This window comes from Nyctereutes procyonoides, unplaced genomic scaffold (assembly GCF_905146905.1).
Source record: "Nyctereutes procyonoides isolate TBG_1078 unplaced genomic scaffold, NYPRO_anot_genome, whole genome shotgun sequence".
Taxonomy (NCBI): Eukaryota; Metazoa; Chordata; class Mammalia; order Carnivora; family Canidae; genus Nyctereutes; species Nyctereutes procyonoides.
This window is the reverse complement of record NW_026575033.1, coordinates 3,054,083-3,078,776: the sequence shown is the minus strand read 5'-3', so window position 1 is coordinate 3,078,776 and position 24,694 is coordinate 3,054,083. Positions and strand designations below refer to the sequence as shown.

At 37.7% G+C, this 24,694-nt stretch overlaps 2 protein-coding genes across 2 annotated transcripts; one reads left to right on the top strand and one right to left on the bottom strand.

Annotated features, from left to right (window-relative positions):
• Nucleotides 1–4,003: 4,003 nt before the first annotated feature.
• Nucleotides 4,004–5,233, bottom strand: MRPL57 (mitochondrial ribosomal protein L57). The gene is made up of 2 exons (XM_055317296.1): nt 5,150–5,233; nt 4,004–4,994 (listed from the first exon to the last, which is right to left on the bottom strand). Exon 2 carries the CDS (start codon nt 4,987–4,989, stop codon nt 4,681–4,683), a length of 309 nt encoding a protein of 102 aa, XP_055173271.1. The 5' UTR covers nt 4,990–4,994; nt 5,150–5,233; the 3' UTR covers nt 4,004–4,680.
• A 57-nt stretch (nt 5,234–5,290) lies between these two features.
• On the top strand, nt 5,291–24,359 carry SKA3 (spindle and kinetochore associated complex subunit 3). Its single transcript, XM_055317294.1, has 9 exons — nt 5,291–5,495; nt 8,786–8,847; nt 8,955–9,120; nt 12,690–13,101; nt 16,518–16,603; nt 20,128–20,213; nt 22,150–22,353; nt 23,614–23,744; nt 23,912–24,359. The coding sequence occupies exons 1-8, from the start codon at nt 5,393–5,395 to the stop codon at nt 23,740–23,742; spliced, it is 1,248 nt and encodes a 415-aa protein (XP_055173269.1). The 5' UTR covers nt 5,291–5,392; the 3' UTR covers nt 23,743–23,744; nt 23,912–24,359.
• Nucleotides 24,360–24,694: the final 335 nt, after the last annotated feature.

The window sequence follows — 24,694 nt, the reverse complement described above, 5'->3', positions numbered from 1 at the left end:
TAAAAATCAATAGAAAAAAATAAAAAAATCAATAGATTTTTAGTTGTTTTCAGTGAGTAGGTGTCAATTTCAGAAAGAGTATCAATTCTTTTCAGCTATTTTAGACCTTATTTATGAATATTACACCATAGTAAATTCTCCCATACCGCCACTACCTTTATTTCCTTCTTTATCTCAACATAATTACAATTTTAAAAAATGTAATGAATAGTTTATTTATAACCATCAAGTATTGTTCAATGCTACAAAATAGTGTATTATAATACAGTGTATTGGTTTTCCACCTGTTAATAGCCTTTCACTTTCAATAGCCTAGTTCTCCATGTATTTAAGAATTTTCTTCCCCAAAAGTTGTATTTCTGCCCCGTTTATCAATGATACTCTCTGTAAAGTCAAACACATCATTTCATTCCTTTTTTTTTTTAAACACATCATTTCTTGTACTTTCCTGGAGATTATCCTGTCTTCCAACCTCCTGCTCCGACCTGACCTGTTGACTTCTAAGACAACTTCAAAACAGTTATACTAGTACTTTCCTTCCCTGCTTTCCTGTATCAGTTCCATGCCTTTCTTATTCTTGTTTTACTCTCTATAGTTTTGCTGGAGCTCATCATCCAGCTACCTCCTACCTGAGCTTCTTGGAAGGCTCTTTGCCGCTCTTCTACAGATGTTTAGATTACAACTTTCTTTCCTTTTTTATGTCAACATCTCAGACATCTTTATTTCTTTCAAAATACTCATTGAAATAGCTATATTGTTTTCTTTCCCTTTCTTCTCAAGGGTTAATATTTTTTTTAATGTAAGGACGCCTGGATGGATCAGCGGTTGAGCGTCGGCCTTTGTTTGGCCCAGGGCGTGATCCTGGAGTCCCAGGATCAAGTCCTTCGTCAGGCTCCCTGCATGGAGCCTGCTTCTCTCTCTGTGTCTCTCATGAATAAATAAAATCTTTAAAAAAAATTTTTTTTAATGTTTTACTTTCATTTCACCAAGGTTTGGGGAGAGAGAAGAGAGAAACCTATGTGTTTAATTCATCATCATAAAACTGAATCCCGGCATTGCATTTTAGACAACTGATGTATCCTTGATTTTTCCCTGATTTTAACAAAGGAGAGAAAATTAGTACATTTGTCGATTTGGTGAAGATGAATGGATTCACTTCCATGGGTTTTAGTTTTATCAGTAAAATATACTGATATTTTACTAGGTCCCCAGCTGAGAGTGATGATGGAGGGCCTGTAGGTAGAAGGCTTTGGAGAGAAGAAAAGGTTAGTTATCCCTCTGAATAGGAAATTACAGCAATCAGAGAAACATGTTCTGGGCTTATTTGTGACCCCCAATACATTGGAGTCCTAACCCCCAGTACCTCAGAATGTTCTATTTGGAGATAAGGTCTTTAAAGAGGTGACTAATGAGGCTATGAAGGTGGGCCCTAATCTAATATAGCTAGTATCCTTATATGAAGGGGAAATTTAGACACGCAGATACCAGACACATGTAAGGGCAGCAGGACAAACATGAACAGTGAAGCAGCCATTTGCAAGCAAAGAGGGCTGAAACAGATCCTTCCTATTGCTCTTGAGAAAACCAATTTGCCAACAGACATCCATCTTCCAAGCACTATGAAAAAATAAATGTTCAAGTCACTGTGAATTTTGTTATGGCAGCTCTAGCAAACTAATACACACGGTCAGGTTGCTGGACAGTGTTGAGTTCCAATATTGGGTTTATGGTCATTTAAGTAGAGTTTTATTATTTATTTATTTATTTATTTATTTAAAAGATTTTATTTATTCATTCATGAGAGACACAGAGGGAGAAAGAGAGAGAGAGAGAGAGAGAGAGAGAGGCAGAGACACAGGCAGAGGGAGAAGCAGGCTCCAGGCAGGGAGCCTGATGTGGGAATCTATCCTGGGACTCCAGGATCACACCCCAGGCCAAAGGCAGGCACTTAACCGCTGAGCCACCCAGGGATCCCCTAAGCCACTTTCCACAATGCTTTCCATTATTTACCTAATTAAACGTTTCTGATGTCTCCCTATTACTTACAGAATAAAAGCCAGACTTCTTAAAGTGTTATACAAGAACTTTCATGTTCTGGTCCCTGCTTAAAGCTTTAGCCTTATTGTCTATCACTTCTCTTCCCCACTCACAAATACCCTATTATTGCAACTAAACTACTGGCAATTCCATGACTAATCATTAGACTGTTGCTTTTGCCTTTACTTCTGCCAAACTAAGAATTTGTTCAAAGACCACCTCTTCTTAAGTTTTTCCTGACTGTTCAGGCAAGGTTGACAAATGAAACTTTCCCTGGACTCTTACTACACTTTATACTTGTATCAAGTCAATCATCAAGCCGTATACTTATGCTATGTGATTTATCCAGTGAGACAGTAAATTCAAGCTTAATGATGAATAGCACCAGGACGAGTCATGATAGACAGTCTATAAATTTTTGCAGAGTGGACAACTGGATGACACACACTGTATTAGAAATGAGTGACTGGGCAGCCCCGGTGGCCCAGTGGTTTAGTGCTGCCTTCGGCCCGGGGTGTGATCCTGGAGACCCGGGATCAAGTCCCGCATCAGGCTTCCTGCATGAAGCCTGCTTCTCCCTCTCTGCCTGTGTCTGTGTCATGAATAAATAAAATCTTAAAAAAAAAAAAGACAAAAAGAGTGTTCATAATGTACAGGTTGGCACAGATATATACATTATATACAATGTAATTCTAATTAGCTGGGTAGCAATGGACTGTTGTTGATTAAAAAAAAAGATTGTGATGGCTATAGTGCTAACATTTGTAGAGCTTCAAGAAAAGTCAACTGTTTCAACATCACTGCTTTGACCAAGAAGTGATTAAAACAAAGCTATAATCGTTTATTTATAGCAGCTAGTGTACTATATGAAAATGAATATGCTGTTTGTTAGCTGTGTGACCACATGTTGCTGAAATTTCTGAGCTTCAGCGTCTAACCTGCATAGTGGGGATAGCTATTTCACAAGATTGTTTAAAAACTTAAATGATTAACTATACATAAAAATACCTGTCTTATGAACTGCCTTCTGTGTCTTCCGACTGAAGATTTTAACATCTTTCCCCTTCTTTCTGAGGTTCAAGTTAACCACTACTTTTTCAAACTCCAAGGTCAAAGGAAGTTTTTGAGTTACATGGAGATCAAAGCAACATAATTACGGTTTTAAGCAGGTCTGTCTCCTTTCAGTGTCAGCTGTCCAGATACGAAAATAAAAGTCAGGGACAGTAAATTGCTCTATGAACCAGAGGCATTTCTGTAAGCTATAAGAAGCATTCAACAAGTATTTTTACACCAAGAATATGACATGTTAATAACAGAGTTCAGCTTGGCATTTAACTATCATGTGGCAAGGTACTTTTTAGGTGCAATGAATCAAAAAAAATTAATATGTGCACCAGTCTACACATTCTAATGGCAAATATTTAAATGTGAATCATGGATCATTCATTAATGAAGAGTCAATGCTGGCAAATGAGACTGGCACTCTCATCCATTGATCTTGCTGTTTTACAATCTTTCTGGAAAGCCACTGGCAATATGCATCAAGATCTTTTAAGTGTTAGTATTTAGCTCTAAATTCTACTTATCCATATAGACTCAATGTATGCTCAAAAAGCATATACATATAAAAAGACTAAAAGAAAAAATGTATAAAAGACAATTATTCTGTCTCTGGGTAATGGGATTGAATTATTTTTCTTCTATGTGTTTTGAAAATGTTCTGCTTAATGTATACATAGTAGTTATGACTTCTAGATTATACAGAAATTGAAATCCAAGACACACTCATTATTGGGTATGATTTTTGACAAGTTTCTTAAATATTTCCTCACATGTAAAATAGCCCCAGGTGATAGGATTACTATTTTTGGTAATAGCTGTAAAGTGCCTGACTGAAAAAGGGAATTTGAAAAAACAAACATCTTCGGGGTAGACTATAAGGTTCATTAATTACATTCCAGAAAGGTATTTTTAAAAACTTTTTTTTTTTTTTATTTTTAAAGATTTGTTTGAGGTGGCAGGAAGGGCAGAGGGAGAGAGAATCTTAAGCAGACCCTCTCTGCCCCCAGCAGGGAGCCCTAGGCCGGGCTGGATCTCAGGGGAAACCAAGTCAGCAGGGCTTAACCGACTGGGCCACCCAGGTACCCGAAAAGAGGTTTTCAAAAATACAACTTCATGTAGCAGTTCTGATGAATATCTTTTACTTCACGTAAATGTCTACTTTTAGTAGCAATCCCAAAAGAAAATCCTATTTTTAGGAGTATGTTTAACTGAAAAAGCTCATTTTTTCCCACTTTCGTTTAGGCAATTGTTTTTTGAAGAAAGGTAAGCCTCCACCAAGTATCTCATACTTAAGCACAGTTCGTAGTTTTTTTGTTTTTTTGAGACTTTCATCCAAAATACACTTTGTATCTTCTGTGGCCTAGGAAATACCTGTATCTTCCTATTAGGGTAATGGAAAGGAAACACTACGCCAGAGCCTGGGCTATAGAGTTTGGAGCCCCATACACCCCACATGCAGACCACACACTCATGTCTGCTGTTCACTAAGCCTGCACCAAAAGCTATCAAGTGAGCGCTCTTCAGAGGTTCCAGAATCGGGTCAGGAGGTGGGTGGCCGCCCTGTGAATCCGTGGCTCCGGATCAGACCCACTTCTTGGTGACGTTTAGATGGTCGAGCTGGTCCGCCACGAACCTGTGCGGGGGGAACTTGGCCATTTTGGCCGCCTTGATGGCCTCGAAGGCCGCCGCCCTGCGCTCCGCCGCGTGGCCGTACTCCTGCTCCGCCGACAGGTAGGGCGTGCTCAGCCAGTACTGGTTCTCTGCCTCGATCTCCAGCCGGCGGATCATGTTCTGCTTCGCTTGGAAGGACACGGCCCGCGGCCGCCGGTGCTTCCCGATCCACTGCCTGCCGGGGATGCGATTGCGGAGGAGCAGAGCCGTCAGGAACATGGCACCTGCGGAAAGGGCAGAGCCGCACACGGAATGGCCACGCGCTCGGCCACCCGCGAGAACGCACACCGCACCCCCCAAAAAAGCGGGGAGCCCAAATAGGATCTACGGGGAAATAAGGGGGAACTCCCGAAACAACGAAACGTGCCAATCAACTCACCGACCGCATTCCCCAACACACCCCACAGCCTCCACAAGCCAGCGGGCACGACCCCGGAAGTGCGCCCGCCCCCCCGGAAGCTCCGTGCCCAAGAGCGCGAGCGAGACTTCAGCTCTCGCGAGAGAGGAGTGTAGGACTCCGCCCAGCCAGAGACGCTTTCTGCGCGGGGATTCAAACGAGGCGGGCGCGAGCCGAGCGGCGGGGTGTCTTTGCTTCTGGTGTGCTGACGAGCCGTCCGCAGCCATGGACCTGGTCCGAAGCTTCCACGCGAAGCTGCGGTCTCTGGCCATCACACTAGACAGGGAGACGGCTCGGCTGCAGCGAGCGCTGGACGGGGAGGAGAGCGGTGAGTGAGGCGGGCGGGCGGGGTCGGGGCTCCGCAGCCCGGAGAGCGGCGGGGCGGGGCGGGGCGGCTCGGCCTTGCGGTGAAGATGCGCACACTCGCCGGAGGGTTATTCGTGCACAGTGCGGGGACTGCCTCGAAAGACTGCGGCATGGGGACGGTACGCCTGCTAAAATGCCGGTGTCTGTCGTTAGCAGAGTCCCGAGGTGACCGTTGCCGCTTTGTCATCATTTATTCTTCCGCCCCCTCAAGTACGTTGTGGCTGTTGGGGTTCTGTGTCCGAGCTCGTTTGCTTTCCTCAAATAATGAAACAGCGCTGCTACTGTGCTGCGAGGAGGAACAGCATAGGCTAACAGTGTAAATTGACAGATTGAGCTCGTCGTGCATACGATAATTTATGCCTACGCGTATTGCCTTCAAGTCAGTCACAGTATCATGGGTGTTTATCGATAAAAATATAGTATAATTAAAATGAAACAAAACGCAGTTATTTAGCAGGGCTCTTTACATCCATCGTGACTGTCTCACCCAAATGATCCACAGTTGCAGGAGATGCCTGTATGCCCCAGCAAACCGTATTGCCGACACAAACACTAGTACTCAATACTGCTGCGTTCTTTCTTTCTTCCTTTTTTTTTTTTAACTGATCTTTACACCCAAGGTGGGGCTCGAACTCACGACCCAGAGATCGAGAGTGGCACGCTTTTGCAACTGAGCCAGCCAAGCACCCCTGAATACTGCTCTTTAAAAAAATAAGTATAACAGGATTCTTAACCATTAATCTTTGTGTTAGGAATTTCTTAAGAAATTGTTTCAAGAGTAGTTCAGATTTTGAGATTATTTTATAGATGTCGTAATTGTAATTTGCCTTAAAATATTGTGCCCTGTAGACAGAGACTCCTTTTACTTTAGTAAAATTATGAATAGTGTTCCAGCCATTTAAAAATGTTTATTCTTTTGACTGCAATATGTGAAACAATATGTAAAACAACAATGAGATGTGGAAAAGTAGAAAGAGGGAGATAAATATTTGCTATAACTCAATGATTCAAGGATACCCTATTAATATTTTATTATTTTTTGTTTTCTCTCTCTCTCTTTTTTTTATTATTATTATTTTTTTTTTTGGTGAGCTCCATTTCTAATGTGGGGCTTGAACTCATGACTGTGAGATCAAGAGTCACATACCCAAGGGACTGAGCCAGCGAGGTTCCTCTTTGGATTCTTGGTATATAGTTGAATTGCTTTCCACAAAGCTTGCACTAATTTACCTTCTTACCATATTAATTGTGTACACAAATTTTGCATTTTCTTCTGGTTTTATATGAAAAGTTGGAATAATATTTCTATTTGTGGCTAATATGTGTTACAGAAAATATGGGATTGTGATAGAGAAAATGACCACCAATTTCACCTTTTTATGATCACAATGATGAATCATTAAATGGACTTTTTAAACTTCTTTACTGAGCTATAATTCACGTACTGTAAAATTCAGCATTTAAAGAATACAATCAGGGGCACCTGGGTGGCTCAGTGGGTTGAGTTGGTTTCACCTCGGGTCATGATCTTGTCATGGGATGGAGCCCCACATTGAGCACCAAGCTCAATAGGAAGTCTGCTGGTGATTTTCTTTCTCCCTCTCCCTTTGCCCCTTCTTCCCCTGTGCTCTTTCTCTCTAAAATAAATAAATCATTGTTTAAAAAAAAAAAGATATAATTCAATGATTTTTGATATATTCACAGTCATGCAACCATTACAGTAAGTTTAGACTTTCATCACCCTCGGAAGAGACCCTCGTGACTGTTTATATCCACTCCCCATAATCCCATCTCCACCTACCACACTAGCCTTATGCAACCACTAATTTTCTTTCTGTCTGTATAAATTTGCATATTCTGTATATTTCATACAAAAGGAACCATATAGGGGTGCCTGGGTGGCTCAGTCCGTTAAATGCCTGCCTTCAGTTCAGGTCACTATTTTCTCTGTCTTAGGATCAAGCTCCGCGTTGGGTTCCCTCCTCAGCAAGGAGTCTGGTTCTCTCTCCTTCTGCCCCTCCTCCCTGTTTGTTCTCTCTCTCTCTGAAATAAATAAATAAAATCTTAAAAAAAGGAACCATACAATTTGTAGGCTTTTGGGATTGACTTATCATAGCATAATGTTGCAAGGTTCATTCATGTCATATGTATGTATCAGTACCTCATTCCATTTTATTGCTGAATAATGTTCCATTATATGGTTATGCCACATTGTGTTTCTTCATCAGCTGATGGACATTTGGGTTGTTTCTACTTTTTAGCCATGTGACTATATGTAAAATTTGTGGGTGAATTTTTGAGTCAACTGAATGTTTTCAGTTCTTTGGTATGCACTTAGAAGTAGAATTGTTGGGTCATATGATAACCCTATATTTAACTTTTTGAGGAGCTGCCAAAATGTTTTCCATAGTGGGTGGACCATTGTACATTTTCTACCAGCAATGAATGAAGGTTGTGGTTTGTCCACATCCTTATCATTTATTATTTTCTGACTTTGATTATAATCATTCTAATGGGTGTGAAGAATCACTGTTGTGTTAACTTGCATTTCCCAAATGAAAAGTGGTCAACTTTTAACTGGTGAACGGAGATCCTCAAAGGAGGCATATTTTAGAAAGAGAAATACAATTATTTTTAAAACTTTTTATATGATAAATATTATACATATTACAACTGATTAATAAGAAAGACGACAATACGCTGTGTTGAAGGATGTCTTTTCAATAAATGGTGCCAGGTCAGTTGGACACTCATATAGAAAATAAGAATGGATCTTGATCCTTACCTCTTGCCATATAAAAACATCAATTCCAGGTGGATTGTAGCTTTAAATGCAAAAGGCAAACAATAAAAGCACCTAGAAGAAAATGAAAGTGTTGTCATTGGCAAATATTTTAAAACTAGGAACCAGAAAGTGCTCACCTTAAAAAAATTGCTAGGTAGGATTACATTTCCTCTTATTCCTTCCCTTCTTCCCTTCTTTCCTTCTTGATTTGAGTACTGATTATATAGGTATGTTTCTTTCAAAGTACACCGAGCTATATACTTATGACTTTTGTACTTTTCTGTATATATGTTGTAATTTCATAAATTTTAAAAGAAAGGCCTTAACACTTTTTTCCTGTAATTGACAAGAAATAAATTATGAATAAATATATACAGGGACTTTATAATTCTAAGAAACAATACTAAATTATATTTTCTTTTTCCTTTTCCTTATTGCACTTTTTCCTTTCTCTATTCATATTGAAGACTGTGAAGATTATCCAATGAGAATTTTATATGACCTTCATTCAGAAGTCCAGACTCTAAAGGTATTGCTTCTACAATATTAATTTATCATCTTTGTGTCATAATTTTAAAAATCTAAATAGACTTAGTCAAAAGATAAATTATAATGTACTTCTTTTCCTTATAAAAGGATGATGTCAGTATTCTTCTTGATCAAACAAGTTTGGGAAGTCAAGAAAGCATTGGTTTCATAAAGGCAACAAAAGTACTGATGAAAAAAAATTCAGTGGATATCATGAAAATAAGAGAGTTTTTCCAGAAGTATGGATATAATCCACGTGCCAAGAAAAATTCAGGTGTGAATAACTTGCATTTTATGGTATTTGTTTTAGTATTAAAGAAGGAAGGCAGCATGATTAAATATGACTACTCTAGGCTTGGCCATGGTTTCTGGTTCTGGCTCTGCCATTATGTGACTGTCATGTATAATCATTTATTCATCAAACACTGTGCCTGGATGCTGTTTGGTGGTGTAAAACAAAGGTAGTCCTTGGTTTTCTTTCCAAAATGCTAGATGACAGAAGAGTATAAGGTAAATCTACATGATACTAGGTGACTGGTTTCTAGTCACCTCTGCCAATAAATAGGTGAGAGACTAATCTTAAACTTTGCTATTTCCTTTTTCTTGTTCTCAATTTTCTCTTCTGTAGAATGAGAAATTTTGGTCATTATAAACTGATAAAGGCCTTTTTAAGTTCTGTAGTTTTAATGAAGGTTAGTATAGCATGGTGATTTAGAATTTAGAGCCAAACTATCTAAATGCAAATCTCTAATTCCACCGTTAATACAGCTAGTGCTGTATTATCTTTGACCACTTACTATTTATTAACTTTATACCTCAGTGTCCCATCTATAAAGTGGAATATCGACTTCTGAGGCTGTAGAAGGATTGAATGAGATAAAAATTTGTTTGGAACAGTACCTGGCATGTTAATCACCCATTGTTAACTACTGTTGGACCCATACCTATGATTTCAATATGCTTCATTGTCTTTGTTTCTGTTAAGAGAACCATCTTTGTACATAAGTAAACCATTAATTAAATTAACAAATATATATTGAGGACATGTGTAGAGGGTATAATAAACAAGACTGCATGGTACAGTGGAAAGAATTCAGTTTACTTTAGTGTGACCAGCTGTGGATTCAAGTACTGGCTCCCCCAGTTACTACATGTGTGTGACCTTGGATAATTTCTCTGAATTGCTTTTTCCTCACTTTCAAAATGGGATTGATTATACCTTACTATGAGGCAGAGATAATGGTGATGATTTTGTTAATCTCATCAACAATAGCCTTGTGATAAAATACAAGTTTAGAATAGGGTTTTGGTAGCCCTTATAACATTTCTCAGAATAACACAGTGCCAAAACAGAACTCAGTGAATTAGCAGCTCTTCCAAGGGCCAAAAGCCATGAAGCCAAAGTCTGTAACTTTTTTTTTAATGGTTCTTACTCCATATTTAACATGTCCTGGTTTATCATGCATCCAAAAATAGTACCCAATTCTAGTTCATTTCCTGTTTTCAGTCAAAACAAAGAAAACACTACCTTTAAAGAAAAAATATGCTCCTCTTCACTTCCTCCAATCTGTTGGATCTCTTAGCTGGCCCAGGAAATATACAGTCTAAATTTATCCCTTTCCTATTCCTTTGGATCCAGAAGATTTTGGCAGGGATCTATACCAATGTCTGATAGACTCCATTTTAACTATAGACCTTCCTTTAAAAGAGTGAGTGAACAGAAACAAAAACAGTCATTACCAGACTTACAAAAATACATTCCAGTTCATAACAAGAAAAGTACAAATACTTTCTTCTTAGAAAGAATGCAACAAACAAATTTTGGAGAAATTTTTTTCCCATTTCTTTTTTTTATTTATTTTTTATTTATTTTTTATTTTTTATTTTTTTTTTGTAAGTTTTTTTATTTATTTATGCTAGTCACAGAGAGAGAGAGAGGCAGAGACATAGGCAGAGGGAGAAGCAGGCTCCATGCACCGGGAGCCCGATGTGGGATTCGATCCCGGGTCTCCAGGATCGCACCCTGGGCCAAAGGCAGGCGCCAAACCGCTGCGCCACCCAGGGATCCTTTCCCATTTCTTTCAATATGTGCAATGATTACAATTGATATTTCCAATTTGGCAACCAAATGGTATCTATTCATCTAAAACAGATCTTTGTATTAACTTCCTCTCTCCTTAAACAAATGGCAGCATTAGGAATCAAAGGATGTGGGTCCAAGTCTTGGCTCTTTATTTTATTTTTTCAAAGATTTTATTTATTTATTCATGAGAGACACAGAGAGAGGGGGGTGGGAGCAGAGACACAGGCAGATGGAGAAGCAGGCTCCATGCAGGGAGCCTGATGTGGGACTCAATCCCGGGACTCCAGGATCACGCCCTGGGCCGAAAGCAGGTGCGCTAAACCACTGAGCCACCCAAGGATCCCAAGTCTTGGCTCTGTAAATTTTATCAGCTGAGTATTTTCCAAAATGTTGTTTGGTATCTTTATTTATAAAAACGAGGGGAAAAAAAATCCTGAGATATTTCATGCTTGAAACAGTTAATATGAAAATTAAATGGAATGAAACATTCAAATGCCTGTTCCATGGGGGATTCTAAACACATTGTCTTTTCTCTTCATCTCACCCTCCATTTTCTCCTCTTTTCTGGTGCCCTTTCTAATACTGGTTCATTTTTCTTTTCCACTTCATGCTACACATTTTACATTTGTCCTTCAGCATTTTCTTACACCCATTCCATGCTCCATACCTTTTATCTCACTGAAACCCTGTCGTTTATTAAGATAATCTCTGCCCAGATTCTGGCCAGATCCACTTCTTTCTGGTTATCCTCTATGACTTTCTCTTGTCTCACGTGAAAAGCTAGTATTTCTCCTTCTTGGATTCTTTTTGGCATCATAGGTGCTATCTCAGACCTTTTAACTGCAATTTGGGTCCCACACCAAATTCATTAACCATTTATGTATGCAGGAAATGAAAAAAGATTGTGGGGAAAAGCATAGTTGTTGTTAAATTATTTAGTCTGAAATGTTCAGTGTGGTTAAGCATCTGGGATCTGGAGCCAGATATAACCTATTCCAGGTTGAGAAACTTTATGTCTTTCTGTTACTCTCCTTTTATTTTCCTCAACCAGGCTCTTGATACTGGTGTTCCAGACTAAGGATAAAAACTTATCTTGGTGTACCAATCTTTTCATTTTAACTTATAGTCTTTTCATTTAACTCCTTTTAAATGAAAAATATAAAATAATATTATACTTTGTATTAAATCTAGAACAGTTAATTCCACTCTGTAATGTCATAAAATGATGAAATGGTTCCACAATTAGGGAAGATAGGTAAATCACAGTATAACTGGAGAAGTAAGCATATTGGACTTTTATTTGCATTGATTTTTCATCTTTTAACATTTTAGTTTACATCTTAAATAGGTCATCAAAATGGAATATGGCTAGATGAGAGATACATGTAAGAAATTTCCTAAAGAGACAATTGAAACAAAACTTTAGAGACTAAGCAGGGAATCAGGACTTTTGCTGTCTTGGGACATTTCATTTTTTTTTTAAATTTATTTATTTATGATAGAGAGAGAGAGAGGGGCAGAGACACAGGCAGAGGGAGAAGCAGGCTCCATGCACCGGGAGCCCGACGTGGGAGTCGATCCCGGGTCTCCAGGATCGCGCCCTGGGCCAAAGGCAGGCGCTAAACCGCTGCGCCACCCAGGGATCCCTGTCTTGGGACATTTCAAACAGATCTTTTATTGTTTGTATATATGTAGTACATGGGATTTTGTGGTTTGATGTTTGACCAAAATATGATGACCTCCTTGGTTCTTCCTCACAGTGGATGAACAAGAAATCATGGACTCTGAATCTGAGTCCATGAAGCATGAAAATTTTCAGATGACTGATGTAAAGAACAATCTGTCTGATCCTGCTATTCCAAGCACTTCTGGTTCTGAGAAGTCTCCACGGAGTCCACAACTTTCTGATTTTGGACTTGAGCGGTACATGATATCCCAAGTTCCACCAAACCCTCCACAGGCAGTAAACAACCATGAGGAAGAGCCAAAAAATTTAACTCCATCTTCCAAACAGTCACTAGTTAAAGAACTAAAAACGCCAAAATGTGCTCTAAAGATGGATGATTTTGAGTGTGTAACTCCTAAATTAGAACACTTTGGTATTTCTGACTATACTGCGTGTTTAAATGAAGATTACACAATGGGACTTAAAAATATGAAGAAGAATAAAAGGTAAGCCACTTTCATAAAAGGCACATTTTATCTAACTTTCTAAATCTTTTGTATGTATTGACTTTTCCTAGAAGAGATAATGATATTTCAGACAGTAACTTTGCTTCGAATGGTTTTTGAGATACTTCACATTTCAAATTTCTTGAGTCACCAATTCCGTGAGGAAAGTGTGAGCTCTTGAATTTCCAGTTAGATGCTATAGGAGTAATACAGACCTGAAAACAGATGGCATTTGGCAGGGTAGAGAAGGGATAGAATCAGTAAGAACCTGTGAATGATTTTGCATGGGGATGTGAGAACAGAACAGTTGGGAGTCCAGGATTAAATCAAAGACTTCTATTTTTTTGCTGATCTCAGGCAAAAAATGAAGACAGGAATACCTGCAGCTTGGGTTAAATTAAAGGTGGATGTGTTTCCAGGTTGATTTAGAGGACCCAGTGGAGGTGCTTGAGCATGAGTATTTTAATATGAATCGGAAGCTCTGTGATCAGTTTTGTCCTGAACTAAAGAAATTGGGAGTGAATAGCGTGGAAGTAGTACTTAAAGAGCTACAACGAAAGGGAAAATACCCTGTATTAAAGCAGCCAAGCAATAGCTAAAAATAAATCCATATCTTTCAGAACTGTAATTATTAAAGAAGGAAAATAAACATTCAACTTAGTCAAGTAAAAACCTCACAGTTGTAGGGCAAAGAGAAGGGAATAAACACCAAAGATAAAATAAAATGTATTAGAAAATATTTTTAGAAGCTTAGAGTTGATAAATCTAAGAACTGGTTCTTACTTAAACATAAATGCAAATAACAAAATTAGGAACTAAGGGCTATATTTTTTCTTTAAGTTATTAGAAATACTACAGAGTATGTATGGGAAAATTTGCAAAGTTCAGATAAGGGAAAATTTTTTGAAAATAATACACAGCTATCAAAATGAACTTGAAGTCGGAAACCTGTATAGACCAAAGTCAGAGAAGAAAATGGAAAAAGCTATCAGAGAACTAGGTCCAAAAAGCTCTGAGCACAGATGGTTTTCTGATGAATCCTTTCATAATTTCATAGAACATATATAATTCACATATAAAGTTATTTTTATGAGGAAGAGATATACATTCTATTGTGGGTCCCAGCACCTTCAGGTTGATGAAACCTGTTTTAACATTTCCTCACTAGTAAAATATGTATATAACCATTCCCATTCTGCTTACCACACAAAGTCAGTGTGGTATAATGGATAACGAAGTTATAAATTGCCTTAAGAATGAGATGCTATGAAAATAATTACCTTTAAAAAGAACTGTCATTATCAGAGGTCTACAAACTACTGCTACAGGCCAAATCTAGCCTGCTGCCTATTTTTGGTAAATAAAGTTTTATTGGAGTATAGACTTAAAAAAAGTTCTTCTGAAAGTAGAATAAGAAAAATGCTGCAGTTTAGTTTATGAGATTGATATACCCTTGATACAAATACTGACAAAGCATGCAAAAGGAAACTATAGCCAATCTAATTTATGAACATGTATGTACAATCCCAATTAAAAAAAACAGATTGAATTAACAGAATATTAAAAATACAGTGGGCAACTTTCAAGTTAAGCTTATCCTCAGAATGCTAAGATAGTTTAATACTTAGCAACTCATAAAATACATTATTTTAATGATTTAATAACAGGGTAATCTCAATAGATACCAATAAGGAATTGATAAAATTTGACGCTCATCCCTCATTTAAAAAGCTTGATCAAACTCTAAATTGAATACTTCATTAACATGATAAACTGGATATATCACTTAATAATGAGCTGTTATCATCACTTCATGTAATTATTGATACTCTGGCCAGTAAGTATGTCTAGGCTGTGTTTTGTATGTGGGCAACTCAAGAAACTCACATCTAGATCTTCAAGAAAGGCTGATAGAAGATATATTTTATATAATTGTAAGATAACCATTTAAAATAATATGCTTTCCTATATTTTATTAATAAATAATTTCTACACAAAGTAGAAAAAATCCATTCATGTTTGCAACAAAAAAGTAAAATACCAACATCAGTCACAGATAAAGGTCTTATATGATAAAAACCATAGAACATTTCTGAATTTCATGAAGGGGAAATTAGGGAAAATTATGTTTTTCTTCATCCGAATTTATTGGATATTGCTAATAAGATGTTTAATCACAGCAAATTAATTTATAGATGTCATACATTTACAACAAAGCCTTGCTAGGATTTTTTTTAAGGTGGAGAAAGGGATATTTGATAAAATGATTCTAAAATTTATTTGGAAGAATAAAAATAGGAGTAGCTTGAAAAAGTAATGAAAAATAGTAATATGGGAATTTGACCTTCTTATATTGAAATATATAAAGCTATAATAAAAAAAACTGTAATAGAATAGACTTAAAACTGGAGCCCAGGGATGCCTGGGTGGCTCCCTGGGTGGCTCCCTGGTTGGGTGCCTGCCTTCGGCATAGGGCATGATCCTGGGGTCCTGGAATCGAGTACCACATCGGGCTCCCTGCCTGGAGCTTGCTTCTTCCTCTGCCTGTATCTCTGCTTCTCTCTCTCTCTCTGTGTCTCTCATGAATAAATAAAATCTTTAAAAAAAAAAAAATAAAAGTGGAGCCAAGAAAGCAACTCTAATTTATATAATTTATATATAAGAAGGTGTTTTTGAACTAAGAATGTTCAGTAAATTATGCTAGGACAATCGGTTAATTGAACCAACTTATAGTATTTGATGACACTCGTCTTTATAACTGTATTTCAGATATCTGGGTAATTGGCTAGAATATTTTTAGTAACTAGATGATAGGGATCAGTCTTTTTAGTCTAAAAAAATGGCAAGTTCTCTTTTTTTTTTTCAGATTTTATTTCACAGAGAGCGAGCACAAGCAGGAGGAGCAGCAGGCAGAGAGAGAGGGAGAAGCAGGCTCCCCACTGAGCAGGGAGCCCCATGTGGGGGCTCAATCCCAGGACCCTGGGATCATGAACCTAGCCTAAGGCAGATGCTTAACTGATTGAGCTACCCATTTGCCCCCCAAAATGACAAGTTCTTAACTTATATCTGTAAACTGGTTGCAAAATTCCACTTGATGGTTTTGAAGCCATGGGCTATAATTTCTGTATTTGAACTAATGAGTTAAACTTATGGTATACCCTTAAGTCAGAATGTCTTAACCCACTTTTGAGCCACACCTGTCAATACAAAGTGGTTCATAACCTTTTTTGAGTCATGGGTATATGTTAATTTTTTAAAAAAAGAATAGTTCCATGGGACTTCTGTTCCGTAAAACAGAACTGAACATTTGTCCAGACTTGATGATATATAATATGTAGTAAAATTGAACTTTTTCACAGAGACTCAATATTAACTTTTATTTTTTAATCTTAAAATTTCTTTATGAATCACACCAGTGAAGAGGTGATAGGACCAGAACCAGTGACCAGTAATAATTTCTTTGCCACTCCTGGCATCATAATCCAGGATTTGAAAATAAGTGGTAAGTGTAACAATTACATTAACTTCTCAGCTATCCTCCTTCTAGATTATCTTTTTACAAAAATGATTCTGTCATCTTAGACATTCTTATAGCCCCTCTGCATCTTCTCAGTTCATAACATTGAGTTTATAGAGTACTATCCCGGGGATTCCTGGGTGGCTCAGCGGTTTAGTGCCTGCCTTCGGCCCAGGGCGTGATCCTGGAGTCCCGGGATCGAGTCCTACATCAGGCTCCCTGCATGGAGCCAGCTTCTCCCTCTGCCTGTGTCTCTGCCTCTCTCTCTGCATTGCTCATGAATAAAATCTTTTTTTTTTTAAAGTGAGTTTCTGTTGTATTGTAGCTTGACCCTCTTCTTCCCCTGCAAAAGTTACCATTATTACAGTCTATACCTATGAAAATTTAGTCACTTGTTTGCCATTTTCTTTATTTACCATTGCTTTTTATATCTCACTCATTCCTTCTGGGTATAGTTTTGTTCTTGTTAAAGCACATGCTTCAGCACTTCTTTCAGAGATGGTATTTCTAGTCTGTGAGCAGTCATCTCTGCTTTTGTGTTTGAAGACATGTTTTTTTCTTTCACTTTCATTCATTTTTGAGCAATAATTTAGCTGGATATAGACAATAGGTTGACAGCTGACTTCAGTATTTTATAAAGAAATTTTGTCATTGTCATCTGGTATCCATTGCTGATGAACAGAGTGCTGTGGATCTGATTTGCTTTCCTTTGTAGATCTTTGGTCTTTTCTTCCTGTAGTCAGTAAGATTTTTGTCATTATCTTTGATATTCTGCATTTCTCTAATTTTAAACTATTTTTATTTTATTTTATTTTTATTTTTTTAAGATTTGAGAGCCAGAGAACACGAGTGTGGCTGAGCAGGGATGGCCGCCCCGTGTCCCCCTCCCCCCAGCCCCTGGGACTCACTCCCAGGACTCTGGGATCATGACCTGAGTGAAAGCAGATATTCAACCCACTGAGCCACCCAGGCATCCCTGTTTATTGTTTTTATTTATTATGTTTAGAATTCAGTATGATTTTCAAACTAAGGAAATCATCATTATGTCATCAATTTTGGAAAATACTCTGAGATTATCTCTTGAATAAAATTACCTCTTCTGTAATTCCTCAATTTTTTTTCTCCTGGAATTCCTTTAAGATATATTTTAGAATGTTGTTCTTCGGTCTTCTGGGTTTGTTAACTTCTTTTTTTTTTTTTTTTCTTTTTTTGGTTTGTTAACTTCTCCTTCCTTTTCTCTATGCTACTTTGTGCTTGAGTTAGAACCTTCTTTCACTTTGCTATTTTTCTCTTACACTGAGTCTAAATTATTAATCTATTGAATTTTTACTTCAGTGACTACATTTTTCTGTTTTATACATCTTTCTTTCAAATGTGACTGCTTTTTTTTTTTCCCTTCCATAATATTGTTCTCTTGGCTCATGATTTCTGTGCTTTCCTTTATCTCTTTGAATATTTGAAACATTTCTATCTGGAGACTATTTAAGATGTTGATACTTTTGTTTATTGCTCTGATTCTCTTTCTCGGAAGTGCGTTTCCTTACGGGCTTTTAATTTTTAACTGTGAACCTCTTTTCAGATGATGCTGTTTTCTGTGGAAGTTCTGTAAGCCCTGGGGTTTCCATGCTCACTTCAACCAAGGCCTCACTGTTGGCCAATTGCACTCAGGTTTTTAGGTGAACTGCTTGACTCGGGGTTCCTGTACATGTAGGGTGAACTCAGAACCCACAACTCTGGGCTGTGTGGAGTTGATTTTCTGATTTTCAATTTTTTTTCTGAAGGCTTTACCATTAGCCTAGCTGACTTCTCTTAGCCTCACTGACTTCATCCTGTTCCCCTGGAGCCAGCACCAGGGGGCAGATGTTTTCCAGTTGCTGCTTCACAGACCTCACGGCTCTTCCAGGCTCTCGGCTTGATACACTGTGCTTCATTTCACTGCCTCCTTGGTTAAAGCCTGTGCTCATGCCTTCTGTCTGTGCTTGTTTTAGAATCCCAGGGGCTTGGGTATATACATGGACATTTCAGATTAAGTAGATGTTGGCATCTTAGTGTATTTGCTTCCCATCATTCTCTTCGTTTATACATAAAGCTAAATCCCTACTCCATTATAAACCCCATCCCTTCTTCCCCTAAAGTGATGATTATTCTAAAGAAGAACTGTATTGTTTGAAAATTTCATTTAAGTTGCAACATCAAAATTATATTTTGTCACTTGCTTTTTTTCATTCAATCCGTGTTAATCCAGTTCATCCATTTTAATTGTTAAGCGTTGTATGAATCAGTCATTTTGTATTTATTTATTTGCTTATTAAGGAGTAATTGTTTTTTACTGTTATAGGCAGTGCTCTAATGAAACTGTTCCTTGTACACAAGTGTTACATCTAGGAGTAGAGTTTCTAGATCAGAGGGGATGCAAATCTTCCCGTTTTCTAGAAAATGCTAACTTGCTACCTTAGAGCAGCTGTTCTGATTCTCACTCATTTTCCGGCACTTGATGATTTGTAGACTTCATAAAATTTTGCCAGTCTGATCATTTTTTTTAACGTTTACTTTTTTTTAAGGTTTATTCATTTGGTTTAGAGTGTGTGAGGAGTGGGAGTAGTCGAGGGAGAGAATCTTCAAGCAGACTGCCCTCCAAGCACAGAGCCTAAGGCAGAGCTCGATCTCACAACCCTTAGATTATGATCTGAACTGAAACCAAGAGACACTTAACCAACTGAACCACTCAGGCGCCCCTCTTTGATTTTTTTTTTTTTAAGATCACTTTCATGACACTGTGTTAGAGGTATCAGATGTCTGATTCTGTTTCTGGGATCTCTTTCTAAAAGTTCTGATGGTCAGTTATGACTTTAGAATAAATCCTAATGTCTTAGAAGGCAGGTGACTTCTTGCCCTCTTCCTCCTTCTTTTCCTTCTTCAGAAATTTTATTTTCTCCATAAAGATCATACAGATTTTAATATGTAGGTGTCTTCTTTGTTGTTGATGTAAGAAAAGAATTGTGTTTTTTTTTTTCTTTTAAGATTTTAAAAATTTGAGAGAGTGAGAGCAAGTGCACTAGCGTGGGTGGGTGGGGTGGCAGCAGAGGCAGAGGGAGAAACAGACTCCACATTGAGCGGAAGCCTGATGTAAGGCTCGATCCTAGAACTCTGGGATCATGACCTGAGCTGAAAGCAGACACTTAGCTGACTGAGCCACCCAGACACTCCCCAAAATATTTTTCCTCAAATTATATTTTTGTTTGTTGCTCATTCGCTAGAACTATTCATTTTTATATATTGTTATACCCTGCAGCCTTGCTAAACTTTTATTAGTACTGATGATAATCAGATAAGCAAATATGAAGTTCTGTTTCTTCCTGTCTAGTCAGGCACACTCTATAGCTGTTTCTTGTTATCAAAAATAAAGTGCACAAATTATATTGACTTAAGATTATAACCTAAAAGTTGAAATGTTTATTTCAACTTTATTTTCAAATGTATATTTCCATGCCATTGTTTGTATCTTTTAGATGCCGACTCTACAAATTCTCCCTTGGCACCTACATTCTGCACTCCTGGTTTGAAAATTCCTTCTACAAAGAACAGTACAACTTTGGTACGTTTCCATAACATTGGAAGTTCTAATCTTTTCCTGATGACTCATATACGCTACTATTTCTAGATTCAAACAGTCTGTTTTAAAAACTTAGACTATTGTATGTCCACTGTACTTTAGTTTAAAAAAAGACTTAGATTAGTGGAGACTTTAAGAGTATTTTTACAAAAAAAAAGTATTATGTATTTCTGGAGGGGAATTTAGCAGCATATAGCAAAAGCTTTAAAATTTTTCATACCCTTTAACCATATATCAATTTATTCTAAGGCACATTGGCACAAAGAATTATAACAAGGAAGTTATAGAGGAAGGAACATTATTTATAGGAGCAAAGAATTGGAAAAATCTGAATGTCAAGTGGTAGCAGAGAAGCTAAATACACTGAAGTATATGTTTTAAAGAACAGATGATAGAAAGTGACATGCATGCTTATGGATATGCAAATACACACAATATACTTTATTGCAGGGAAAAAATAAATAAAAGAATGGATAGAAAAACACCAGATGTGATTATCTCCCGGTGATAGATTTATGGGTGATTTTTATGCTTTTTCCAAATATTTCTCAATGAACAAATTTATTGTAATTGTCCCTCATCACCCTCACCCCTTTTTAAAAAAAGATTTTATTTATTTGACAAAGAGAGGGAAAAAGCACAAGCAGGGGGAATAAGAGGCGGAAAGAGAGGGAGAAACAGGGTGTCCATCGAGCAGAGAACCTAATGTGGGACTTGAACCCCAGACCCCGGGATCATGACCTGAACTGAAGGCAGACACTTAACCTACCCAGGCACACTCTCATCCTTTTTTTAAAGTCACTATGAACACTTAAGACAACCAATGCAGCAGACTGGACTGTACAAAAAATGTGAGTAGGGGATCCCTGGATGGCTCAGTGGTTTAGGGCCTGCCTTTGGTCCAGGGCATGGTCCTGGGATCTGGGATCGAGTCCCGCATCAGGCTCCCAGCATAAAGCCTGCTTCTCCCTCTGCCTGTGTCTCTGCCTCTCTCTCTTTCTCTATCATGAATAAATAAATAAAATCTTTTAAAAAGAAATGTGAGTAGTATATGAGGAGCTAATTTGTTTTTAAAAATTTGATGAATTTAAAATTAACCCTCTGTGGTTATTGCTATTAAATTGGACAGTGTAGCTATAGACCCACAAAATTCAATTAGTATCAGTTGAAGTATCTCTCAGGTTATTGCCTGCTAGTACTTGCCTCTTACAAGTAATCCACCCCTTGTATTCCAGTGTGGAAGGCACCAGTCCACTGGACTGATGTGACTTGTTCTTTATTAACTCTGACCCTGGAGAGGTGAGATTTACTAGATTGGTCAGTTTAGCAGGTATTGCATGCTAACCTTATGTCAGATGGGCTTTCTCCCTTTTGAGTGAGGGCATGTGGTAACACTTTTGCTCACCTGTGTTATTACTCTCACCTGGCCCAGCTTAGTGTTGCCTGAAACTGGGTGGGTGAATCCATCTAAATCTGATTCAGGGACGGCTGGGTGGCTCAGTGGTTGGGCATCTACCTTTGGCTCAGATTGTGATTCTGCAGTCCTGGGATCGAGTCCCACATTGGGCTCCCCACATGGAGCCTGCTTCTCCCTCTGCCTATGTCTCTGCCTCTCTCTCTGTGTCTCTCACGAATAAATAAATAAAATCTTATAAAGGTTATAAATCTGATTCAGTCAGGGCCATTTAGTTTTCATATCAAGCTGTAGTTCACCCGTTATTAGTAATGAAGCATGGTATTTTGTGCTATATATGCCATTCTTTGTTTTCTCAGTTTTCTTTAATAATCAGTCAAGGAAGAACAGGTCATTTTTGTGCTTACTTCTGTGTCGCTTTTGTGCAACAGAACTAAAACTAATAAATTTGTTTATTGTATTTTATATCATAAATTAATGTGGTTTTTTTTTTTTGTTCAATAGGGATCCATAAATTATCCACTATCAAAAACAAATAGTTCATCAAATGATTTGGAAGTGAAAGACTGTACATCATTAGTTTTAAATTCAGACAAGTGTTTTGAGAGTTTTGCGGATCCCTCTTCTCCTGTAATCTCTTCTTATGAGAATCTGCTGAGAACACCTACACCTCCAGAAGTAACTACTATTCCAGAAGATATTCTCCAGGTTGTTTTTCCTGGCTATTTCTTTCTCTGATACATTCTTTTCAAAGTTTGATATTTATATTAAGGAGCTAAAGCTATGTATAAACTGTCTTATTTCTCATCGGATGAATGTGGTTTGTGTACTGAGAAAATCTAAATTCTGTGCTGTTATGTTCTTCTGAGCTCAGCACATGCTCATGACTTCATCATACTTTTATGCACTCATGGTGCATCTTTAACTTCATGTTCTAAAATGTATTCTTAGAATATTTTGTTATAATCTTTCAAGTGTGATTGCCATGTTGTTGACTGTGGTTTCCATTGAAGATATGGCTAGCAAAATCAGAAATGTCATTTAACCTACAGTTCTCCAGGATAGGGTATCACGAATGACTTACGTCAGTGTTTCTTGAACCTGAGACATTTTGGACCTTGTTTTAGAAGCATTGATTTAGATGTTAGAATATCTGATTTCTTAGTACATCATTCACCTCTAGTCTGCTACTGATCTATATACCAACTGCCAGCTCTACTAAATAACCACTAGTCGTCCCGCCCTTAATAGAAGCTAGAGAGCTCGGCAGTATGGCTTAAGCAAGTGGAATTGTTAAGAACTGCTCTAGCAACTGACCTAGCCTGTGGGAGCGCTGTGGGAAGGATGAAACTACTCGGAAGAATCCCTAAATGCCATTAAAGTGGACTCAACCTGTGATAATCAAGAAAGTATTTGTTACCCTCTTTTTCTCTTTGTTTTGCTGGGCACTTTAAGAAGTGGAGTAAGCATCTTCTGTCTTAATAGGAGTTATCAGGTGTTTCCACTTTGTGGTAGTTGATCCTTCTCTTTATTTCTATGCCAAAGGGGGGATGCCTTGTATTTAATGTATCACCTTTGTATCAAAAACATAGCTGAAAAAAAAAACATAGCTGATATTTCAGACTCTTCTTTTTATAATCTTTAATAGCTGGTCTTTGTTTTGAGCATGTATTTTGCCTCTTTCGTATATATATTTTACCTAACAACATTGTAAAGGCCTAATTTGCTCTCAGGGACACATTACTGCTTACTCCTGCTAATCTTAGAGTACATTTTAGAAGGCTTTAGAAATCAAGTCTCCACATCCAAATTCAATTTCTAATAACTCCCATCTTTTCTGTGCTGCTGAAAAATTGTTTCAAATAACCCATATCTTTAAATTTGCATGGCTTTTCTTGAATGGTTTTTAAGACCTTCCAAATTTGTTGTTTTGTTCCAATGACTTAAAAGGAATATGTTTTGTTTCAGATTTTATCAAAATACAACTCAAACCTAACAACTCCTGTAGCAGTGAAAGCTGTGCCACCCAGCAAAGGGTTCCTCACTAAATACGAAGGACCAAACATCGGAGGTGTTGGCAACAAAGAAAACTGGTGAAGGTATGCTACCATTCTAAAGAAATTACCTATGTTATTTGAGGAGAACACTTAAAAATTAACATTCAGATGGTAGTAAAAAAATTTAATTTTTTTTTTTTTTTGGTAGTGAAAATTTCTTAATTGACATTTGCCAGCTAGGTTAACAGCCTGTTTCTCTTTTGATGTAGAGCTTGTTATTCTTGGAGTTCAGATTCCTACACGAGCAAGCTGGAAGACATCGTTGGGAATCCAAACCCAATTATTCTAGAAGTTTAAAAATATACAGTCATAGTATTGTTATTTGTTTTGTTGATGTCTGTTAGTTACACTTGATTTTTTTTTTTAAATTGTATCTTTTTGCAGAAATTCTAGTGGATCCTCTCATTGTAGACACTGAATAGATACAGATGAAAGCAGAGCTGGACTTACTTTGTTATTCACATTTCCTTACATGTTCCTCCCTTTTTAAAAACCAACCCATATTAAAGATGAAAATGATAAATATTTTTTAAGTCGCCACTATGCCCAATGTGCGGCTTGAACTCCTAACCCTGCAAACAAGAGCAGCATGCTCTACTGAGCCAGCTAGGCACCGCTGTTGTAATATGCTTTTTATTAAAATGTGATTTAGTTTAACCTCGGTCTTACTCAGTTATTCAGTTTTTTAGTTATTCAGTTTTTAAAGATCATTACTATTTGATTTTACATTTATCCTGCCTAATCTAGCAGAATGGTTGAGCAATATTAGGAAACAATATTAAAAATTTAAAAATTTTAAGTATTACTATTACTCAACAGGGGCACCCCAAGCTTCTCCTGGCAAGGTGGCGTTGCCATCAGCTGGAGCTGGGCTTCTTCCCTGATTCTGACTCTGCCCTCATCCTATCTCCTCTCACAACTCTTTCAGAGCCTTTCACACTTATTTCAGCAAAGCACTTTTAATACGGTTGTCTACAGTTGACAGCTTAAGT

Coding starts and splice junctions, on each gene's coding strand:
- SKA3 (XM_055317294.1), top strand. CDS start 5,393: ATGGACCTGGTCCGAAGCTTCCACGCGAAGCTGCGGTCTCTGGCCATC. Junction 20,214..22,149: donor CAAAGAACAGTACAACTTTG/GTACGTTTCCAT, acceptor TTTGTTCAATAG/GGATCCATAAATTATCCACT. Junction 22,354..23,613: donor TTCCAGAAGATATTCTCCAG/GTTGTTTTTCCT, acceptor GTTTTGTTTCAG/ATTTTATCAAAATACAACTC.
- MRPL57 (XM_055317296.1), bottom strand. CDS start 4,989: ATGTTCCTGACGGCTCTGCTCCTCCGCAATCGCATCCCCGGCAGGCAG.